Below are 21,738 nucleotides of genomic sequence, written 5' to 3'. Positions count from 1 at the left end.
TGGGTGCAAATGGTGCAGCGTGGTCCCAGGCAGCACCCAGCGTACATCACCATCCCCTGGGACCAGCAGCGGGGAGCCCCGCTCCCTCCATCTGCTAATGCCAGAGCCCCGTGCGGGAGACAAGACAATGACAGATTAATTGCAGCACTTACACGTCTTCCTAGGGAGGAGATGCCAGGTCCCGCATGGCTCCGTCAGCCGTTGCAGCAGGCGGGGCAGGACCACGGCCGTGCCGGGGAGCAGGTGCAGATTTCTGATGAGTGATGCAAAGGGCGGGAGGAGGAATCTTGGGTAACACCATCCAGCCTGAGCGCTCCCCCACCTCTTGGGCACCTTCCCTCCTTTTAGTTACCACCACACAAGCCACTTTGGGCAGGGGCAAGCGCCTTGTAAAGCGCCTGAGCTGGAGGTGGCTGGAGAAGACCCCGGCATGGCCCGAGGGATGCATTGCTATGGTTAATGGTCTCACTCTCCAGCCTGCTTCAGACCTGCCCCCAGGTTGGTTTGCACCATCTTTGAGCTACTTGCTGCTCTTAGACCATCACTCACCAGTGCCAGTGATGATAAAAGTTTTAGATTTTGTGAGCCACCTTTTTGGTCACCAGGGCCCCTCAGACCCAGGCTAAGCACTCCTCTGCAGCTCTGAGCTCCGGTGTCCTCTTGGGCAGGCACACAGCAGCCCTGGATCCCTGGCCACATCTGTGGCAAGTCCAAGATGTCCCTTGTGCTCCATTGGAGAGTTTTCCTTTTCAGAGGTCTTCTCATCCCTCTGGATGGTTCAGGCCACCCATCATGTTTCTCATGGAGTAGTGTGAGGCAACCACAGGCAGCTGATGGGGCTGGGAGGTGGGAGAGCCAGAGGAGGTACCCGAGGCTGGCACCAGCACCTGGGAGAGGCTGCAGGTAGGGTGGCCCATGCCAGGCTCAAACCTTCAGAAGATGTCAGAGGGCTTGTGGCCATGGCCATGCTGTGGGTGGAAGGATGCCCAGGCACGGGGAGAGCCGCTGTGTGCCAGGGTGCTGGCGTCCCCTCGGCTGGCCCATCCCGGCAGATGGCAGCAGGGATGCGTCGCAGCCTGGCAGCGCATGGGGACCTGTCTTGCGCCCTGACCTTGGAATAATCTTCAGTAGGATTAAGAGCTTAAACGTATCCATGTAATTGCCAGGCCCCTGCTGAGCTGGAGAGAGCGTGAGTGCCAGCACGGGGAGGCAGTGCCCAGGCATGCTGCCTCCCTCCTGCTGCCTGGCACTGCTGCCACTGCCGTGGGCACCACCGAGAGTCACCACCCTGGGTGTGATGGGCGGCTGGGTGCAGGCAGGCGGCTCAAGAGGAGAGGGTGCTGGGTATGCAAAGGGCTGGTGCCCAGGCACAGCCACGGAATGGAGTCCATGGTGTGCTCCAAAGGATGATGCCAAGTGGACAGGGTCCTGGGTGTGCTGCCCACACCTCCTCAGCATGGCCATGGTTCTCCCGAGCACCCCTCCAGGCATCCCTCCGGGCACCCCTCTAGGCACCCCTCTGGTCCCATCAGCCTTGTGCCCAGGGAAGGATGTGGGGCTGCTTCTGTGTGTGCCTTAGGGAATGAGGAGGATTGGCTGGGATGCTGGGGGAATGCGTGTATCCCGCCAGGCTGAGCCTGCTTGGGTGGATGATCTGGAAGGATTCGTTCCTCTGCCCGGGAGGAGCAGGACACATGCCTAGTGGTACTTGGTGAGGGTTTTCAGCACCCGCCAGCAATCAGAAGACATTTAGGGTTGGCAGAGGTGCCCATGGGCCTCGGACACCCCGAGGAGTGCCCAGGTGCTGGGCTTGGGACTCCCAGAGCACCAGTGCAGCCCCTGTCCAGCCATGCCAGGGAGGTGCTGGCACCCCAGGGAGCTGCTCTCCAGTCCCGGCCCGTCCGGCTGGCGTGGGGCTTGGCACAGAGCGGGGGAGCTCTCATCCCAGCCCCCTCCCTCTCTGCCTAATGGTCCCTGACATTTAAATGAGATTTAGTGCTCAGCCCGATGCTGAATATTCATGAGCCCATGCGGCCCTGACAGCCCGGCTGGGGCTGCTCTCATGATTAATAATTTGTTTTTCCCTTTACTGTAAACCTCACCTGCACTCACTGCTTGCTCCAGCACTGCCAGCCCCATTGCTGCTGGAGAGCAGCCATGCCCTTGCCCAGCAGGTCCTTCACCTCCTGGCCCACTGTGGGCTGGGCAGCCCCCAGCAACCCAGCCAGGGCAAGTGGCATCTGCCAAGCACCAGGAACCTCCCCATTGCTCCAAACGGCCAGGTCCTGGACAAAGGGAGCAAGGATACTGCCTGCTCCTGCCCGCAGAGACAGCCCCGGATGCCTGGCCTCTGCAAAAGAAGCCCCTGGAGATCCAGCTTGGGCCGCTCCACGGAGGGGTCTGGAGCCCACAGCAGTGCTGTCCCTTGCCCCGGGGCTCGGTGCTGGCAGAAGCCCATGGCAGTGGGTCTTGAAGTAATTCCAGTTGCCCCCAAATAGAGACACCCTGCAGAGATGCAACCAAGCCCTCCCACTCTTGTGTGCTGGGCTCTGTCTCTGTTGGCACCAGCCCAGGCAGTGCCGAGACCGCTGGGCAATCTCAGGTGGACAGGCAGCGGGCAGGCAGCCTCCAGCTGCAGCACAGCTGCCAGCCCACAAGCCTGATGTTTGGGGCCTGCTTTTGGTGCTATTTGTGCAGGTTGTGGCTGGTGCAGATGTTCCTGCTACAAACCCAGCATAGCCTGGGACACCCTGCCTTCCCTCACACCCATCCCCAAAGGTCGCTGGTCCCAGGACCCTCGCGTCCCATCTTGCTGCCTGCTGGCTGCGATGCAGCAGTGTGTTCCGCGGCACGGCCAAGTGGGACCCGCCCTGGGGACATCCCAGGGGACCTGGGGGGAGGCGAGGGGCCAGGTTGCCATCTCCCCTCCAGCTCAGCAGCTCGGCTCCGGCAGCTCTGTGCAAATTGCATAAATATTCATGGTGAACTGAAGGAAATGTGACTGTCCCGGCTGATTACATGTGCCCGTCCTGAAGGCTGCGGCTGCTTCCCAGGTACTGCCGCCGGAGCACCTGCCGCATGGTAAGAGGCAGTGAGGGCATCCTGCACTACCCACCTGCAGCATGGCACAGGGCACGGAGCTTTTCCAAAGAAGGTCCTGAGACACCCAGGGCTTTCCTGAGGTTCCCCACCAGTCTCGCCACTGGGCTCAGGGACTGTCCTAAACGCAGTCATGGGATGCCCGCTCACTAGTGGCATGTCACACCCGCTTTGGTGACGCTGGCACATTCAGCACTGCCTCCACTCCCCTGTGCTCTGGGCAGATGCAGGCAGGGAGAAGGACGTTGCTCCCGGGAGGAAGTCGAGGAGGCAGCCCCGCTGGGATCCCCACTTGCTGCAGAGATTAATCCCCTGCAGACCTGAGCAAGGTGCTAGGCTAATAGCCTGATTTATTCCTTCCCATCTCTCCGGAGCACGCGAGGTTCCCCACTGTGTCCTGAACGACCTCATGCATAATACCATGCACAATCCTATTAACGCCGCCCTGCCACGCGCTCTCTGCTTAGCACCGCCACTCGCCAATGCAATTTCCCCATGATATATGGGAAAAATAATTGAACTATATTTGAAAATATATTGAGAATTACGGCTCGCACCCGGCGGGATTTATGGGGGCCATATTTCACAAAACCACAGTCCCGCACACCAAGGCGCCCGGTGCTCCCGGGGAAACGGAGGCGAGACGTAGTCACGGCAGGTGTGTGCCCAGGGCTGGGCAGCAGGGCAGCTGGGCAGTGGGTCCCACTGCCCTCGTGGGCCACAGCACATGCCCATGGGAGTCACTGCAGGGCGCAGGGGGGTATGGCACGGCCCCGTCCCCTAGGAGCAGGGTGGGAGTGCCACGGAAGCGGGCAGGGGGTATAGCGGGCACGGAGCACCTGGCTGCGCCGGGAGCTGAGGCGGCAGCTGCAGCTGCGGGCACAGCCATGAGGGCAGCAGCGCTGCCAGCCAGAGCCCGGCTGAGATTAATCCTCTCCCGGTGGGAGGGAGGAAACGCTCCCGGCATGGCGCTGCCTGCTCAGCTGTATGGCTCTGCTCACCGTGCCAGGCAGCTACTTAGCCGGGCAGTGGCATCCCCTGGCCTGAGCTGGGATGTTCTCCTGAGGGGCTAGTGGCTCCCCAGCCAGGGCAGTCCCCGCGCCAAAGGAGGCAGGGAAGGGGCTGAGGGCTCTACACAGAGCTTTGAGACCTGCGATGCTCCGCAGCCACCTTTCCAGCCCCTCTGGCCCCGGTGCTGCCCTGCCTGCCAGGTGGCATTTCCCTGCCTGGCTCTGGATGCTCGATGCAGTGGCGGTAGCTCGATGCCCAGAGAATATGTCCCTTCCCTCCCCATCCTCACCCCTGCTTCACACACAGACCCCCCTGCTCCCTGCCCCAAATACTCCTGACATCCCTTCCCAGCCCCCCTGGCCCAGGTTGCCATGCTGGGCACGTCCTCGGCCACGGTGGGTGCTGCTGGCACAGGTGCCGCGGGGAACATTAATCTTTAATTTCCTGTCAAAGCCTCTCGATGGATAGAGAGCAGCGCCTGGCACTGGGGCACAGCACATGCCTGCCTGTGACCCGGGAGCCCGGTAAGCAGGCTGCCCCAGGGCACGGGGGCTTTGGCTGGGACACCCACCCCTCCGCGGCATCCCGCAGCTGTGCTGCCCAGCTCCCCAGGCAGGCCAGGGGAGCGGCGGTGGCAAATGTGCACCTGCCGGGAGGAAGAGGAGAGAGGCAGTGATGCTGCCCAGATGAAGAAGGTCCCCCAAGGCTGCCGGCTGCCCGAGTTGGGCCGGGAGCTGACCCGGAGTGGAGCCCCACGCCATCCCCGGCCCTGGCTGACCCAGCTGTCCTCGTAGCTGCCCCTGCAAGGGGAGCATGCAAGGGATGGGGCGTCTTTGCGAGCAGCTACCAGGGCCATGGGGCTGGAAAGCCTTCATCCCTGTGGCCAGTTTGAAGGGATCCCAGGGCATCACTGTCTGGAGGAAACTCCCGGCGTGCCCTGGGGAAGGGGAGCTATAAATAACTGCCTGGCACAGAGTGGAGGGAACTGTTTCGGAAGCCGCTTTGTGATCAGGACAAAGAAGAGGCATCTTTGCACTTGCCTCTTCACTTAGCTGCCTTCCTCTGGCTGGCCTGGCCAGGACCGCGCTCGCATCGAACGACAGCAGGATGTAGCTGCCTGTGTCAAGGACGGCGAACATAAGGGCTTTAAATAGCAGTGCTGCCTTTGAAACCCTCTAGCCTGTGCCACAGACAGAGCCTGGGAAAATTGCGTGGTGCAAGAAGTGGGGGAATGTGGGAGTAGGGGTGCCCTCGCCCCAGGAAGGGCCCTCCCAGTGCCACAGCCGCTGGCTGTGGCAGGTGGCGCTGTGGCCAGGACGTGCAGACCCCTGCCTGGTTGCAGTCCGTGATGCCCAGGCAGATCCATCCTGGCTCCTCCAGCAGCTCCTGGAGTAGTAGAATTCAAAGTGGAGTTCAAAGCCTCCCCTGCACAGCCCTCTGCAGCCCTGAGTGTGCGGTTAATTAGCAGCACCGCCCCACGCTGCCAGAAAGGTGCCCCTTGGTCGCTGTCTGCCTTTCCTCTCCCTCTGTCCCCGGGGCTCTGATCTCCTCTCACCTTCCTCCAGGTGATGAAAGAGCCCTGGGATGCCGCCCATCCCCCCCACTGGGCACAGAGGCACCTTTTCACCTCTGCTGGGATGAGCCAAACAGCTGAGTAGTGTCTAGGGATTTGGTGACACGTGAGACAGAGAAGGTGCCCTGCCATGTCGAGGAGCCCAGCTCTGTGCCACGTCGGTCTAGGACAGCCCCAGCCCTGGCTGGGACGTGGGACTGCACATCCAGGAGCTGCGCAACAGGCTGATGGAGAGAGATGGGAGGCGGTGAGCCACGTGCGGGCACATGCGTGTGCACGGGGGGGCCCGGCTGCGCGTATTAGCAGGCCCTTAAATCAACACAGCACTTCAGACAGGAAGGAAATAGGCTTTGCCGACGGCAGGAGCGGCACTTGCTTTGTGCACATTACAGAACATCAGGAAAATGTCAAATTTACATAAAAATGATACAAACTCATTGGAAGAACATGCATCCAATTATCGGCCCCAGCGCTGGCACGTCTCTGCAGCCAGAGGCTGGCCGGCCGGCTGGCTGCAAGGGACCCAGCCGCGGGGCACGCATTTCATCTCCGGGTGTTTAACATCAAAGCAACAAACAGCCTTGGCTCTGCTGGCCGCCCCGCTTGCCCGCTCCCTCCCGCCGGCTACCCACCGTGCTGCTGCTGCACAGCCTGGGCACGCCGGGTGCAGGGCAGGGGGTGGCGGTGCCTGTCCTCAGCTGGACGGGAGTTTGGTCCTGCTCCTGCCAGGGCACGGTGGGGAAGGGGCCATGCGATTGCAGCACCCTTGTATGGCAGGGGCACTGGGGGAAGGTGAGGGCACCGCTCAGCAGCCCAGAGTATCGGGGATGGAGGGCTTGCTCGTGCAAAAACCCTTGGAGATTTTGCCAGTGGTGAGTTGGGACCCCTGGCTCTGCACCAGGCTGTCCCCGGTGGCCCCTGCTCCTGCCTTCCCACAGAACAGCCACTGGCTTCCCCAGGACTTGGAAAAGCCACATCTGGCACGTCCCTCCTGCTGTAGTCCCACACGTGGGCAGTGTGGGCTGGGCACAACAGCTGGCATTTGCCCTGAGGCTGGGGACACCCAGGGGGATGGGGCTGGACATGGGGACACGGGCAGGGGTGTCCTCAGCAGGTGCCTTCCAGCCATGCCCTCTCCCTGCCAGTGCTGGCATCTCATCCGGTCCCGTCCAGGATTGATGCCCGTCCTGCGGCCCCTTCCTGGCACGCTGAACGCAACGTTTCTATCCCTGCCGTCCGCCGGGATTGATGTCTCACTGAGCGCAGGCAGCGGCTGTAACTCACGCCTGGCAGCCAGGCTCATGGCTCGTTACTCACCGGGCACCGTCACCCCGTGAGTTACAGCTCTGCCTCGTGCCGGCACACCTCAGTGGTGAGAGGTCAGGGCAGGGGGGACACGGCTGAGGCGAGGCTGGACAGGAGACAAACCTCCCTCTCCGAGCATCACGTGGGCCGGCAACCCCGGCACACCCGCCTGCGACCCGGTGGCGAGGGGGGAGGTGGGCACACGTGGCACCCGAGGCGGGAATCCAGGGTGCCAGCTGGGGGCGTAGGGTGGCACCGCAGCCGGGATTCCACGCGCCGCACCAGCCGGCTGGTGCCCAGGCTGCAGCGAGCGAGCGGGGGAAGCTGACGAGCTGTTAATTACAGGTGCTGCTTGGCTGGTGCAGCGCGTCGCTGCTGCTCGACTGGCAGAGCCGTGCGGCGGGTGACACACTCCATGATAAATTGATATCCCGTTTAGCATCAATTTTCTCTTCTCTGGTGGCAGACAGCTGTGCTAATGGGATGGGACAAGTGAAATGAAATAACAGGCCCTGAGCGCACCAGCACGCGTCGCACCACTGGCCCTCCTGCGTGGCTGTCGCTCCCCAAGAGACAGGCAAGACCCCTCGCACCCCGGGGTGGGGAGCTGTGGGGAGGCAGCCAGCAGGCAGGGATGCTTCATCCCCCTGGCAGCACTCAGCACTGGCTGCAAGCGGCTCGCCAGGTTGCTGTTAGGCACCCAGGGCAGGTTTGTGGCACACCATGTGCCAGCGCTTGGTGCCACCGCCGAGTCTGGTGTTTGCAGAGCACACAGCACCCGGGGGGAGCTGCTCTTTGCAGACAGGGCTTCGAGGCGGGCGTTGGAAGAGGGCTGGTGTTCGCAGTGTGCCAAGCCTTGGCAGTCAGCGTAGGGTGCCTGTGTTGTTTTGGTGTTTGCGACGGGTTTGGAGGGCAGTGCCTTGGCACGCTACCTATTTATAGCACAGCATGCAACGAGGAGCCAGCAAAGCATTGGTTGGCATTTGGTGCCCATGCTATGTTGGGTATTTGCAACACACACAAAGCCCGAGCTGATGTATGCAGCATCCCCAGTGCCCGCGCCAGGTCTGGTGTATGCGATAGCCTGTGGCACTCTGTATCCACGCTCACACGGTTCTTTTTCGGCGCATTCAGCACCAGCCACATGCTTGTTATCAGGAGTGTATTTGTCAATTGGTGCCTGCGGTGCCTGCAGTGTGTTTGCAGTCGTGGTGTGCACAGTGCTTGATGCCCAGGGTTTGCTTGATAATTGCAGAGTGCTCAGCACTTAATACCTGTGGCATCGTTATTACTTGCGCAGCGCTCGCACTCCGTATTGGCCATGCTCGACACACGTGGTGCTCTCGAGGTGTGGGACCCGCTGCCACCGACGTTGCAGCGCCTTCAGCGTTCGGCGTCAGCTGTGGTTTCGCGTTTGCCAAGCACTCAGCGATCTCCGCGGGCAGCATTTCGTATTGAAATACCTTTTTGGCGCCTGTTAGATTTGGCATTTGCAGCGTGGTCAGTGCTCGCCGCGGCCTGGCCTCTGCGGTGCGCTCAGTGTTTTGGTCCCCGTGGCGTGACCAGTGTTCACAGCAGACTTCTGGTGCTGCGGCCAGACTTCCCGCTGCCCCCGCTCCCTCCCCCTACTCCCCGCTCTCCCCCCGCAGACGTGCGTGCTTGCTGTTTGCCCTGCATCCAGCCCCAGTGCCTGATGCGCTGCTCGCTCGCTGCGTGATCACAGCCCGTGGTGCGGTCGGTACCAGCTTCCTGATGCTTTTGCTGTTTACAGAGCTTGCTGCGCAGCGTTAGCAGTGTTTCTGCTACTTGGCCTGTGCCCGGTGGCAGACACCAGCCCGCTTTGGAGTTGCAGCGTGCACTGTGCGCACTGCTAGCGCCGGCTTTCGCAGTAGCAGTGCCATTTTCTCTGCCGAGACTCGTCCAGCAGCGTGCTCAGCACTCGCAGCCCGTCACATATCTCGTGTTCACAGCGCAGTTTCCAGTGCCCATGGCACACGTGGCACCAGTGGTGCCCTCAGTGCTTGACGTCAGCTAAGGTGCCTGAAGGTGTCACATTTGCAACAGCCCAGCTCGTGTTTGGGATCACACTTCCAGAATGCTCAGTGGTCAGATGCTTCCCCTATTCACAGCGTGCTCAGGATGAATCCCAGCAGCTGTTTGGGGTTTGCAGTGCGCTCGCCGCTTGGTGCCAGCAGCGTGCCCAGAGTTTGCAGCACACGGGGCGCTGAGGGCGCCCAGCTCTGCCATGCCTGGCACGGCACACAGCCGGCGTATTTGCTGTTAGCCATGTGCTCCACAGCAGGCGGTACCCACCATGCCGTCAAGCGCTCGTGGCCCATGCCGGGGCCGATTGAAGCGGTGTGCTCGGCGGCCAGCTGTGTGCCGTGCCCGTGGGGTACTCAGCCCTGGGACCTGCTGCTGGGATGATCCTGGGACCTGCTGCTGGGCTGGATCCCAGCCCCTGGAGCTGGTCTGTGGAGAGCACATCAGAACTCCCCAATGGCCTCCTCTGAATTCCTGCTCCCCCCTGCAGGACCCAGCTCAGCCACTGCCTCTCTGCCGGCTGTCGAGGGGCAGGGGCTCAGCTCCCGCACCTTCACCCAGCAGCCCGGGGAGGGCAGGCAGGGTGCCCCCACCGCACATACCATTGGTGAGGCCGTGGCATTAAGGTTGAGGTTTTACTCGCACAGATGTCAGGAAAAGGGGGAGCGATGGTTCCCATGGTAACACTAACTCTGCACCTTGCCCGCGGCGCGGCAGCTGTGCACGCACAGGGCCGTCCATGGGCACCATGCAGCTGAGCTAACGGCTGCTCGGGGACCCATAACTTCCCATCTCCTGACTTGGGTGCATTTAAAACCTCAGCCCTATTGCTGTGCTGAGGCAGCTCTGCTGGTGCTTTATGGCTCTGTTGTTTTTAGGAACGGCAAGCGCGAGGCAGGAGCTGCCTGGGCGAAGTGCTGCTGATGGGGCAGGAGGAACAGTCCGGGACAGGGAGGAGCAGGAGGGCACTGCTCTGGCACCGGGCGCCGGTGGCTGCAGGGGATGGGGCAGGACAGGGCCTGCGGGCACAGCCAAGCGCGAGGGAGCAGCTGAGCGATGTCTCTCGGAGCATGAAGATGGATCTGTATGCTCCACTGGCTGGGCACGCTTCCATCCAGCTCCTTGCATCCCTTGGGGCCAGGGCCGAGACGGAGGAGCCATGGTGAGTGGGTACTGGCCCTGCTGCCCAGTGCAGGTGCTGCTGGAGTGCCAGCATCACCTGTGCGGCTGCACTGGGGCTACTCGCAGGCTGCACCTCTCCAGAGATGCCTAGAGAGCCTGGTGATAGGCTTCCCACCGCTGCTGTGCCAGGCCCAGCCCTCCAGCATCCATTACCCTTCTGCTCTCATGCCAGAACTGGACAGACCTGCTCCCTGGTGCAGGATCAGGGCTGCTCATGGTGGAATGGGGCTCTCATCCCCCCAGTGTGCCACGGCAAGGTTGCATCCAGCTGCGCCACGTCCCTCCAGTGTGGGCAAAGCTCTGAGCATGTTCCCCTTGGCTATGAGATGCCCTCCCAGCTGTGCCAGCTGTGGCTGTATAGCTGTGTTCAGCAGTAGCCCTACCCACACATGCAACTGTGCGCGCCAGCTCGCCAGCCTGCTGGCATGCACAGGTGCTGGTGCGGTCAAGACAGGACGGGGACACCCAGCCGGTACTCTGGGGCTGCACACAGTGGCTGGGGCTCACCCCGGCAAGGAGCCCAGTGCCATGGGGCTCTCCCATACCTGGGAGTCGGCTGTTCCCCCAGGCTCAGCCCAGTTCATCCATCCGAGCATCCTCTGCCTGGGAGTCTCAAATTGATGGTAGGCTGCCTTAGGGCTCATGCTCCCTCCAAATCCTTTACCCCCGGAAGGCACCCGGCCTGGCTTATGATCAGGGAGGACTGTGCTCAAGGTGGGCTGCCTGCCTCCAGTCACCTTGCTTGTTTTGCTTGGGAGAGAGTGAAGAAGAGGGGGTACCCGTCTCACGCAGGGCCAGGAGAGGCTTGACCGTCGTTCTGCAGCACTGGCTGGAGCATCTCCCAGCCCCAACGCTGACCCTCACCTGTCAAACTACTGTGGCTCCCATAATGTATTCATCCCAGGGTGCTCCGGTGCAGCTGCAATATCATTATTGGAGTTTATTACACCATTAACTTTAAAGTTTTATAACCACCAGGCAGGTGACAAGTGGGGTGGGGGGGGGCTCAGGCTGCAGGCAAAGGGGCTTTGGAGGATAGCATTGGGGACCGTCCCAGCAGGGTGCTGAGCCCAGTTTTCCTGCTGGTGCCAGTGCTTTCGCTAGTGTGCAAACCCAGCGGCCACCCTGGGCACGTGCTGTGTCGCCAAGCTGCTCAGCACAGCACGGCACGTGCCAGCCTGCCCGGCTGCCCTCCTCAAGATGGCAGAGACCAGGGAGGATCAACCAGCTGCAGCAATAAAAGGCTATAAAACCAAACGAGTGTCTCTGCGTGATGCAGCGATGGCTCCCAGGATGCTATCCTCTCCCAAACAGTGCCGAGGGCAGGAGGGACCCGCACTCACCCCAGCGCCCGTGCTCAGAGCCGGCACTCCGGCTGCCATGCAGCCGCCTCTCCGGTCACGTTTGGATGGCCTTTCCAGCCATGGGGGATGCTCTGAGGGCAACGAGGCTGTTTCCTCCTCCGCCTCCTCCCGCTCAGGATGGAGGGCAGCAGTAGCCGATACTGACCCTGTGCTGGTCATGGGCCAAGCGAGCACCGCCGGACCCGGAGCCTGGAGACAGGTGCTGGGCCTGAGCATCCTCCTGGGGATGCGTGAACCTCCGCTGTGCTGAAACATGTGCCCATCCTGCTGGAAAGGGGGCTCTGCTTTGCCCTTCTCCATGGATTTGGGAGGCTTTTAGACGTGTTTTCTCTATGCGAGGCTGTTTGTGTGGTGCGATCCAGTGGCTGGCTCAGTTTGGGGGTGTCTTGTACCGAAAGGGTCGGAGCGGAACGCATATAGGGGATGCCAGTCGCTGCTGCTTGTCTTGCAGGTCCGTGGTACATCAAGTGTCTCAGAGAGCAAGAGTGGGGGCTGCTGTGCATGAGTGGGCAGCCACAGCAGCCACTGCCTGCTGCCTCTCCCCAGGTACGGGGGCAGGGGTGGGCTGGGATGGGAGCATGGCTGAGCATATCTGCATGGAGGAAGTCAGGAGGGCAACCAGCAAGGTGCCAACTGCTCCTCGGGATTAAATACCATGAAATCAGCCTTGGCTCAGCACAGACTCTCTTTTCCTATGAACCAGGCTGGGATTTGACCCATTATCCCATGGGAATCTAAGCCGGCTCTGATGTAGGCATTGTCCTCTCAGTCATGGTGGATGCTCCTACACCCAGATCCTACTGAAACCCACTCCTTAAATTCCTGCAGATGGAACCCCAAAAGCTGCATAAACCCAGTGTTGTTTTTCTGGCAACAGCAAAAGGTGTCCGGGGCACCTTGCACGAGCTTGTGCGCACAGCTTACAAAAGAGACTTTGTAATTGAGGTTTTGCGCTTATGAAGGAATAAATTGAATGGGAGTGTTGTCCTTAATTGGGGTGTTGCATATAATTAAGGTATGGTACTTAATTGGGGTAAAGCATTTAATAAGATATTGTGTTTAATGGGGGTAGTTTACGTAAATGGGGTCAGGGCGTTAATGGGGTGCTGCATCAACGATGCATCTGCCGGCCCTGGCAGAGATGTCATCTGCTGCCACTGACTAAACAAGGAATCAGCTCACTGCATACGAGGGAGCTCAGTCCAGCCCAGCCCCCACCTGCCCAGGGGACCCGGGCCACCAGTGAGGCTGGGCTGCGGTGCCGGAGCTGCCATCCTCCCCATTCCAGCGCTGCGTGGCTGGTAATGGTGTTGGTAGCGATGGCTTTGCTCCCTACCCTGGTGTGTACGGCTCCGTCCTGCCGTTCCCAGCCCCGCTGCTCCCCGCAGGTGCAGGAGGATGGCACAGCGGTTTCGGTGAGCGGGTTGCAAGCAGTCATGACTGCCCCACAGCCCGCTCCACGGTGGGTGGTGATGCCTGGCATGCTCATCACACCATCGCCAGCCCTGCACTCCTGTAATTGGAGGAGACATCTTGTCATCCCCCATCTCACCACAGCCAAGGCACGCGCCACCTTCACCGCGGAGCCCGGCCTGCCGGGCAGGTGCCGGGAAGGCCAGGGGAAGGAGGCTGTGCTTGTTAAGCAACATGTTTGCAAGAGTCTCAGAGGATGTGACCGGCGTGAGGCAGAGCCGAGTGCTGTGGCCAGCTGGGCTCCGCAGTCACGTTTCCTTCAATTAGATCAAAATTAATGATCGCCCAGATCCATTTCCCTCTGGGTGCGGGGGCTGCAGCCAGCGCCAGCTCTGGAGCGCGTGGATCTGGCGAGGAAGACGTGGCAGCCGGCTCAAGGGCTTGGGCTGGCGGCAGAAGCGCCCAGCAAGCAGGATCCGGGTCCCGGACATCTCGGGCTAGCAGGGGATCAGGTGGGGGCTGCCTGCTGGAGGTCTTCTGCCTGCTACCCACCCAGGGTTGTAACTGTCCCATCACCTGTGTTCCTCACCCACCCGGGCTACCCCCAGCCATGGCACCCTTCAGTCCCCCGGGCCGATCCCCTGTGGCCCGCGCTGAGGAGTTGCAGCCCCCACAGGGTGGCCAGGAGGGTGAGCTCACCACAGCAGCACAGTGCTGGTGCCGGAGCGTGATGGGAGGTCAGGTGCTGGTACAGCAAAGAGTCAATTCATCGGCTCTGTGTCAAGATAGGGAAATCACAACCAAAACTTCATCCACATGAGTCTAAGAACAGAAAAGGACAGTGTCTGTGTCTTGGGGGGATGAATCGTCATGGGGGTGCTGGAGAACATCACGGCAGGATCAGTCCCACCAAATACCTCTCCAGGCTGTGGGCCAGCTTCTCCCATGTGGAGGCTCCACCTAACCCCCGCTGTCTTCTGCTGTGCATCAGGGCCTTGACACTCTAGCAAACCCCTTCCTTCTGTGCTCACAGCAGTTATTTTGTCTACAGATGCAGCCTTTAGCCTCCTCTGCTCTCCCCAAACCCCCGGTGCCTTCAGCCAGTCTCCAGTGCAGCCCTCTGTTATTGCCATCCTCTCTACTTTTTCCAATTAGTTTGGATTTTTCTTGACATGTGGTCCTGGACCAGGCACAGGGCTCCACCGAGGCCTCGCCGCCAGCAACTGCTTCAGACGCCCTGCGAATGATGCTCCTTCTCACACAGCCCTGAGCAACGTCCTCCTTTCCAGTGAGCTCCGTGCAGTTGCAGGGCAGCCAGACATCCGTATCAAACTGGCAGATTCCATATCCTGAACGAACGAGGCTTCTCCTGCTTTTTCTTAGCTCCCGACTGCTTTTCCAAGCAGCTGCCTGGCTGCTGGGCGTCTGGAAATGCAGCTTCTGCATGCACAGATAACTGCACCTGCGCAGCACGTCCTGCCTGGGGGGGTCCGACCCTCTGCACACCCTGTTTATTCACCGCTGGGACTGTCCTGGGTGTTGGTATTAAACTGGGACAAGCTGATGCTGCTGCCCGCTGCCAAGTCAGGGCTCTGCCTGCCTTCCTGGCTGCTCAGCAGCTCTGCCCGCCAGCCACTCACCCTCCACTCGCTGGCAGATTTGCTTCCCGCCCCAGCCCAGCTCTTGGAGCTGTCCTTTTGAATTGTATCTGATTGTTTTCAGGCCATTTCTCCGATTTGTCAACATCATTTCGAATTCCAGTCCTGTCTTCCCCGGCGCTCGCAGCCTCCCCCCCGTCATCTGAGCGTAGCGCATGGGCCCTGTGCCAAGCCACGGCTGCTCAGCATCCCCCCCAGGCTGGAGGGCGCGAGGGTAAGCAGAGGGGACCCCCTCTCACGATCTTCTGGAAAGCCCTTGGCTGGCTCTCCCGTCCTGTTGTCTGACTTGCACAGTGGCTAGTGAGGATGGCACTCCAGATCCTGTGGCATCAGCCTTCTCCCAGCTGCCAGCATCAAACCCAAGGGCTGGATGTGGGAGCATCAACAGGCAGACAGGCTCTGTAGCTACTCATGACCGGGTGGAGGGGCAGACGAGCCCCATTGCATGCCGCAGAGTCCCTCCTCGTGGCCTCGTGCCCTCCATGCACTGGCGTGTGGTGCTCAGCCACAGGTGGGAGGCTCCGGTGCAGAACCGTGAGCTGCAGACATGCTGCCAAGTGGCAGCACTGGCCATTCCCAGCTGGTGTTGTGCTCACTGCCTTCTCTGGTCCCAGGACAAAGCAGTCCCTGAGCCCTGCTGCCTCCCCTCCCAGTCATGCTGCTTCCCCACACCTGGCTGCTCCAGCCCAGCATCTCTCCCATAGAATCATAGAATGGTTAGGGTTGAAAGAGACCTCAAAGACCATCTAGTTCCAACCCCCCTGCCATGGGCAGGGAAATCCTCCACTACACCAGGTTGCCCAAAGCCTCATCCAACCTGGCCTTGAACACCTCCAGGGATGGGGCACCCACAACTTCTCTGGGCAACCTGTTCCAGTACCTCACCACCCTCAATGTAAAGAATTTCTTTGTTATATCTAACCTAAATCCGCCCCTCTTTCAGTTTAAATCCATTGCCCCTTGTCCTATCACTACACACCCTTGTAAAAAGTCCCTCTCTAGCTTTCCTGTAGGCCCCCTTTAGGTACTGGAAAGCTGCTATAAGATCACCCTGGAGCCTTCTCTTGTCCAGGCTGAAGAGCCCCAACTCTCTCAGCCTGTCTTCATAGCAGAGGTGCTCCAGCCCTCTGATCATCTTCGTGGCCGTCCTCTGGACTCGTTCCAGTAGCTCCATGTCCTTGTGTTGGGGACTCCAGAGCTGAACACAGTATTCCAGGTGGGGTCTCACAAGAGCTGAGTAGAGGGGCAGAATCCCTTCCCTCAACCTGCTGGCCACACTCCTTTTGATACAGCCCAGGATACGGTTGGCTTTCTGGGCTGCCAGCGCACATTGCCGACTCATGTTGAGCTTCTCATCGACCAGCACTCCCAAGTCCTTTTCCTCAGGGCTGCGCTCAATCCATTCTCCGCCCAGCCTGTACTTGCGCATGGGATTGCCCTGACCCATCATGCCCTCTCCCTGGGTTCTGGTGGCCGTGAAGCCACAGCCTTCCCCGCTCCGTGGCTTGCAGGAGGCCTGCAGCCACACCTGGGAATGGGACATGTGCCTTGGGTGCTGCTCACTTGTGCACAGCTTGGTCCCAACCCAGCCTGGCTGCACTTCAGCCTCCTGCCTTGGGTCACCCTGCAAAGCGATGAGGCCCCAGCATCCATCTGCCCTTGCCAGGTGGCCAGGAAGCACCATGGGACAGCAGGGGAGGAAAGGCAAGAGAGGAGGGAGGAGACGACTCTTCTCTTTGGTTGCACAGGAGGGGACCCTGATGTGAGGAGGGTGCTGAGAGATGTCTCCCTCCTAGGTGCAATTGCTAATGGAGCAAAAGGATTCACAGAGAGGAGAGGGGTCTGTGGTCCCCATGGCGTGAGGGGCCAGGGCTGTGCCCGCAGCCAAGAGGCGGTCCTGCTCCCATGCCATGACTGCCCAGCACACAGAGGACACCAGCTCCTGATGGTCTCACACTTACACAGCTATCGCTTTGCCCTGTACCTCAGGGTCTGTGCTTACAGGGTGGACCTTGCCTGGCAGATCCTCCGTGCCCTTGTGCCCCTCACCACCATGGCACTGGGAGGCACAGGTAGGGACTCCGCACCAGGCAGGGGCTCTGCATCAGGCTCTGCAGACCAAAGACCCAGTGCTGGCCATTGCCTTGCATGGCAGAACCTCCTTGCTGCAGGATCAGGCCCTTGCTGCCCACAGCCTTTGGAGGGCCAAGCATCCCCCGCAGGGCCAAGCAGCCCTGCAGAAGCAGCCTGGGGCTTGTGGCTGTGTGGCTGGGGCCACCCGTGGTGGCTGCAGTGCTCGGGCCGCCTGCCTAGCCCAGTCCCCGCCGTGCCCCTCCAAGCTGGTGACGTGGAGCTGGCACGTGCACACTGCGTCCCCCAGGCAGGGCAAAGCGGGCAGCTGGGGCTGTGCGTGCTCCCTGCCGGAGGCAGCCTATCATGCCGTATTGACCCGCACAGAGGCAGGAACATGTGTGCCATGCACGGATCGATGGGAAGATTGAAGATGTGTGTGCGCTCGCCGGACGAGTGAGGAAAGCTTTGCCGTTGGCATCGGCAGCACAGTGAAGGTCACGCTGACCTGCGGCGCAGTCCCTGGGAGAGGCGAGGCCTCTTGTCGAGCTCCTGGGCAGCTGTCTCATCACTTGTCCTCTCAGGACCTTGGCTTCCCGGCCAGGCACGCACCTCCCCAGCAGAGCCACATCTCCTGGGGGGGAGGTGTACTTGGTGCTAGGCTTGTTCTAGAGGCGGGGAGCTGGTGTTCCCCACCACTGTGCCATTAGGCAGAGTCACAGAAGGTTGCTTGACTTGCGGGTGAAAGGTCAGCTCAGCCTTTCCAGCAGAGCTAACCCTCCATCACCAGCTGGGGAAACTGAGGCAGGAAGCTGAGAGGGATCATGACTTGCCGCTGAAGGTGCTGTGCATGGATGGGCAGCCAGCTCCAGGCGCTGCGTGGCTCTGTGGCTGGTGCCGCAGGTTGAACCCATAACTTCATCACGGTGCTGAGCCTGCTGAGCGATGCAAGCAGAGCCCCGCTGCCGTGGGCGGCAGGAGGACACTCTGCCTCCTTTGCTGCGTGCAGGGCAGCGCTGCCGTGGGAGCTGGGTCCCGCGTGGGGCTGTGCACAGGGGCAGACACGAGTGTGTCGCAAAGGGAGCAGAGCCAGAGCCGCGCAGGGGCAGGGGCTCCACAGGGAGGGTGAGGGTGACCCTGGCTCAGCCTTTCCATCAGACCCCGCTCACGGCTCGTAGTGTCCCCCCGCTTCTTGTGCAGCGCCGAGCCCCGCCGGCAGCACCAGGTGGGGCGGGGGCCAGAAGAGAAGCCGGGGGAGCCCAGCCCGGCCGCTCCGCAGGCGCAGCGGGGAAGAGAGGGCTGGACACGGAGGGGTGGGTGGCGATGCTGCCAGCCGTCCCGGCTCCGAGGCACCGAGGAGCACGGCGCGGGGGTGGGGGGCGCGGGGAGGTGCACCCTCGGCGCCCCGTCTTCAGCCCCGCTCCGGCGGCGGCTTGCCGGTCGGGACCCGCGGCCGGGACCAGGATCGGGATCGGGATCGGCAGGCTCGGCGCCCGCCGACTCGGGGCGCGGCGGGCCGTGGCAGGGAGGCGGTTAACGGCCAGGGAGCCGCCGAGGCAGGAGGAGTCCGCAGGCGGGCGAGCAGGAGGGGGCCGCCGGGCGAGCTGCCCGCAGGCTGCCCGCCCCCGCCGAGCCGCGCCGCGCCGAGTCGCGCCGAGCCGCGCTCTGCCCCGGGGCGCACGGGCCGGCGGGGCACAGCGGGGCGAGGCGGCGAGCGCGGCGGCGGCGGTGGCGGCGGGGACAGGCTCCGTGCCCCGCCCGGCACGGCACGGCACGGCACGGCACGGCACGGCTCGGCTCGGCTCGGCTCGGCTCGGCTCGGCACGGCACGGCACGGCACGGCACGGCACGGCACGGCTCCGTTCAGCACGGCTCGGTTCCGCTCGGCACGGCTGCACTCGGCGCGGCTCGGTTCCGCTCGGCACGGCTCGGCGCGGCTCCGGCAGCTCCCGAGCCATTCAAACAAGTGGCTCCGGCAGCACTTCGGAGCCGGGGCTGAGGACAGGACGCAGCGCGGCTCCCTGCCCCGGAGGCGCCGGGCCCTTCACACTGCCTCTTTTCTCTGGCGCTCGCTCTTTATTTGACGATGAAATAATGTTGACATGTCTTGAATTATTAAGTATTCCCTGGATTTTATTAGCACATGATGCCTAAATGCTGCCTGTATCTGCTGGGGTCTTACCAGAGAGGAGCGAAGGAGAGAGGCAGAGAGACAGAGCGAGGGAGAGGAGAGAGAGGGGTTTTTGACAGCTGTATTTGTGCTGATAAGCGAAGGCACAAGGAGACGATCGACTAGTGAGACAAGAGGGAAGCGGCGGCTCGGAGCTGCTGAGAGGGGCTGCGCTTCCCTCCCGAGACGGCTCGGCCCTCCCGGCGCCGTGCTGGGGCTTGGGGGGGACCCGAGCACCCTCCCAGCGCCTGGCCGGGCTCTCGGCTGGTGCCTGTGCCGGGGGGCAGCTCGCTGGCTGGGCACACCGGCTGCACGGGGCAGATGCCGATTGAGATCGTGTGTAAAATCAAATTTGCCGAGGAGGATGAGAAGCAGAAGGAGAAAGAAGAAGGGGATAAGGAGAGCCTGATCGAGGAGCCCCCCCGGCCCCGCTCCCGGGACCTGGCCGCCTTCGCCAGCGCCAGCACGCTGCACGGCCTGGGACACATCTGTGGGTCGGGGCGACTGGGTGTGCGCCAGACCCTCTGGGCGTTCGCCTTCCTGGCCTCGCTCGCCTTCTTCCTCTACCAGGCAGCCAAGTCAGCACTGCTCTACCTGGAGCACCCCCATGTCATGGCCCTGGATGAGGAGGCCATCCGCGAGATGGTCTTCCCCGCCATCACCATCTGCAACATCAACCGCTACCGCCACTCAGCGCTCACCGACGCCGACATCTTCCACTTGGCCAACATGACCGGGCTGCCCCCCAAGGACCGGGATGGCCACAAGGCCACAGACCTGCTCTACCCCGACCCCGACATGGCTGACATCGTCAACCGCACTGGCCACCAGCTTGACGACATGCTCAAGAGCTGCAACTTCAGCGGCGAGAACTGCTCGTCCCATGATTTCACTGTGGTGAGTGCACACCTGGCTCGGCTTCCCTGGGGGTCCCTGCCGGCAGGGAAGGTATCCACCCGGCCACACCTCAACAGAGCAGGGCTCCCTGGCTTGCTCTGGCTGCTGAAGTTTGCATCTCTCTCTGTTTGAGTTTCCCTCCAAGTTTCACATGGAGAGAGAGAGAGAGGATCTTCCGTGGGAGCTCTCAGTAGGGCTCTGTGCTGCAGGACTGGGCTGCCGGCATGTCCGTGCTGGAGGGGCTTGCGGGCAGGAGCTGGGGCAGGGGGAGCAGGGCTCAGTGGTCCCCAGGATGGATGTGTGGTGAGCAGGGGAAAGCTGTGGTGTATAGCCTTGCTCCAGCCTGCGCTTCCCCCTGGGCTGAAGTGCCCTGTCGCGGGGGGCTTTGCACAGCGAGAGTGGCTGGGGGGGGGTGGGGGGGAGGGGGTGGGCAGAGCCTCCTTTGCACATAGGGGAGCCCTGCTGCTTTTGGGGGCGTTGGCACTGGGATGTGTGTGAATTTGGAGGCTGCCAGCCTTGCACACGCACGTGTGTGTGCACACACAAATGCTGAGCGACTCAGCTCTGGAGATAGGGCTACGGCCAGGCGAGTGGGAAGCTGCCCGGGGTTGCCCGCTCGCTGCCCAGGGCTTGCTGGCAGGGCCTCCTCGCAGCAGCACTCTGCCTGCCCAGGCAGCGAGCTCCTGGCTGGGCACCACCAGTGTGCAGCTCTTGCTAATATTGAGCCTGGAATCACAAATCCCCGCTGTGGTTTGGGAAAATAAATGTGCTGAACGGGCGGAATACCTGATGGGACCCTTTTCAGACCGTAATGACTCTGGAAATGAGCCGCCTCTCTCCTACGGCTGCCAGGGGCCACTGCTCGACTGGCTCGCTGCGCTCCTGGGAGCAGGGCTGCCAGCCGGAGCCTGCTGAGGAGGGGGATGTGATGCCACGGGCTGTGCGGGATGCTGGGGTAGAGGGGAGAGGAGGCTCCGTGGGGCTGGAAATGGCTGATGCAGCATGTCCTGTTTCATCTTGTGCCCATCGGTACAATGCCTGCTCGCTGCACAGGGTGATGCCGTCCCTGGGAAAGCATCGTTTTGGGGGGGCTTGGGGCAATGAAGCGGAGTGGGAAGGAGCAGGGAGCAGCAGGGGGGGGCAGCCCTACTCCTCCCGGGGTTTTGCTGGGCTCTGTGCCTGCTATATGCCAGCTGCTTGAGTTTGCCGGGAAGAAGCGTGGTTCAGCAGGGCTGGGAGCAGGGAGCTCCAGGGCTGGACAGTCCTGCACGTGGCTTGGACATGATGGCTCCAGCCCCGGGGTCCTCCCAGGGGATCCTGCACAGCTTTGGCTTGCGGAGGAGGCAGCAAGCCCTGTGCTGTGCCGGGCAGCGGCACGGCATGGTGATGGGATTTGGTGTGTGCTGAGCCGCGCTGCGAGGCTGGCTGGGCAGAGCTCAGGCGGATGGGGCTGAGTACAAGCTTCCCGCAGGGTGGACACGGAGTGTGGCATGCACCGTGCTGTGTGGTGGCGGAGGGTGACCACCAGGACAGTCATCGGGACTGGTTTCTTGGCGGGTGGCTGTACAGGACCAGCTGGCCTGTCTGCCTTGGCTCCTTATGGGTCTGCCCTGGGGATGCATGGGCAGCCGGGCTCCTGTGTGCTGGCACCGTGCACTGGAGCAAGCTTCAGGCGGGAGCATGGTTAGTGCTGGCTGAACCCCAACCCCTGGCCCTAAGAAGGGGAGCCCAGGGCTCTTTCAGCCTCCACCCCCCTGTCCCCAGCTCAGCCTCCAGACTGGCCTTTGAAGTGTCAGGGGCTGTCAGCAGAAAGAGGTGTCCCCGTCACTTCTCACTTGCCTGGAGTAAAAAGGGTGAACCCAGGGCAGCAGAGGCTGCAGGGCATGGGCGTGGGGAGGGATGGGGGAAGATGTGACCTCTCTCTGCCATATACCGTGTCCCAAATCCTTGCCA

General features: G+C 61.9%; 1 protein-coding gene across 3 annotated transcripts in view; it reads left to right on the top strand.

Moving 5' to 3' along the window:
* Window positions 1-21,738, top strand: part of ASIC4 (acid sensing ion channel subunit family member 4) — a 63,214-nt gene that overhangs the window by 17,163 nt on the left and 24,313 nt on the right. For 2 of the 3 annotated variants that reach the window (XM_086615513.1, XM_086615512.1), the window contains exon 1: window positions 19,210-19,785. The exons of the other annotated variant lie outside the window; for it this stretch is intronic. In XM_086615513.1, coding sequence (XP_086471639.1) covers window positions 19,210-19,785 — 576 coding nt within the window. Of the gene's footprint in view, window positions 1-19,209; window positions 19,786-21,738 lie in introns of those variants that run through there. 3 annotated transcript variants of the gene reach the window in all.

This window comes from Tauraco erythrolophus, chromosome 8 (assembly GCF_009769465.1).
Source record: "Tauraco erythrolophus isolate bTauEry1 chromosome 8, bTauEry1.pri, whole genome shotgun sequence".
In the NCBI taxonomy this organism is placed as follows: Eukaryota; Metazoa; Chordata; class Aves; order Musophagiformes; family Musophagidae; genus Tauraco; species Tauraco erythrolophus.
The sequence above is the reverse complement of the archived record's forward strand: the minus strand, read 5'-3'. Positions and strand labels throughout refer to the sequence as shown.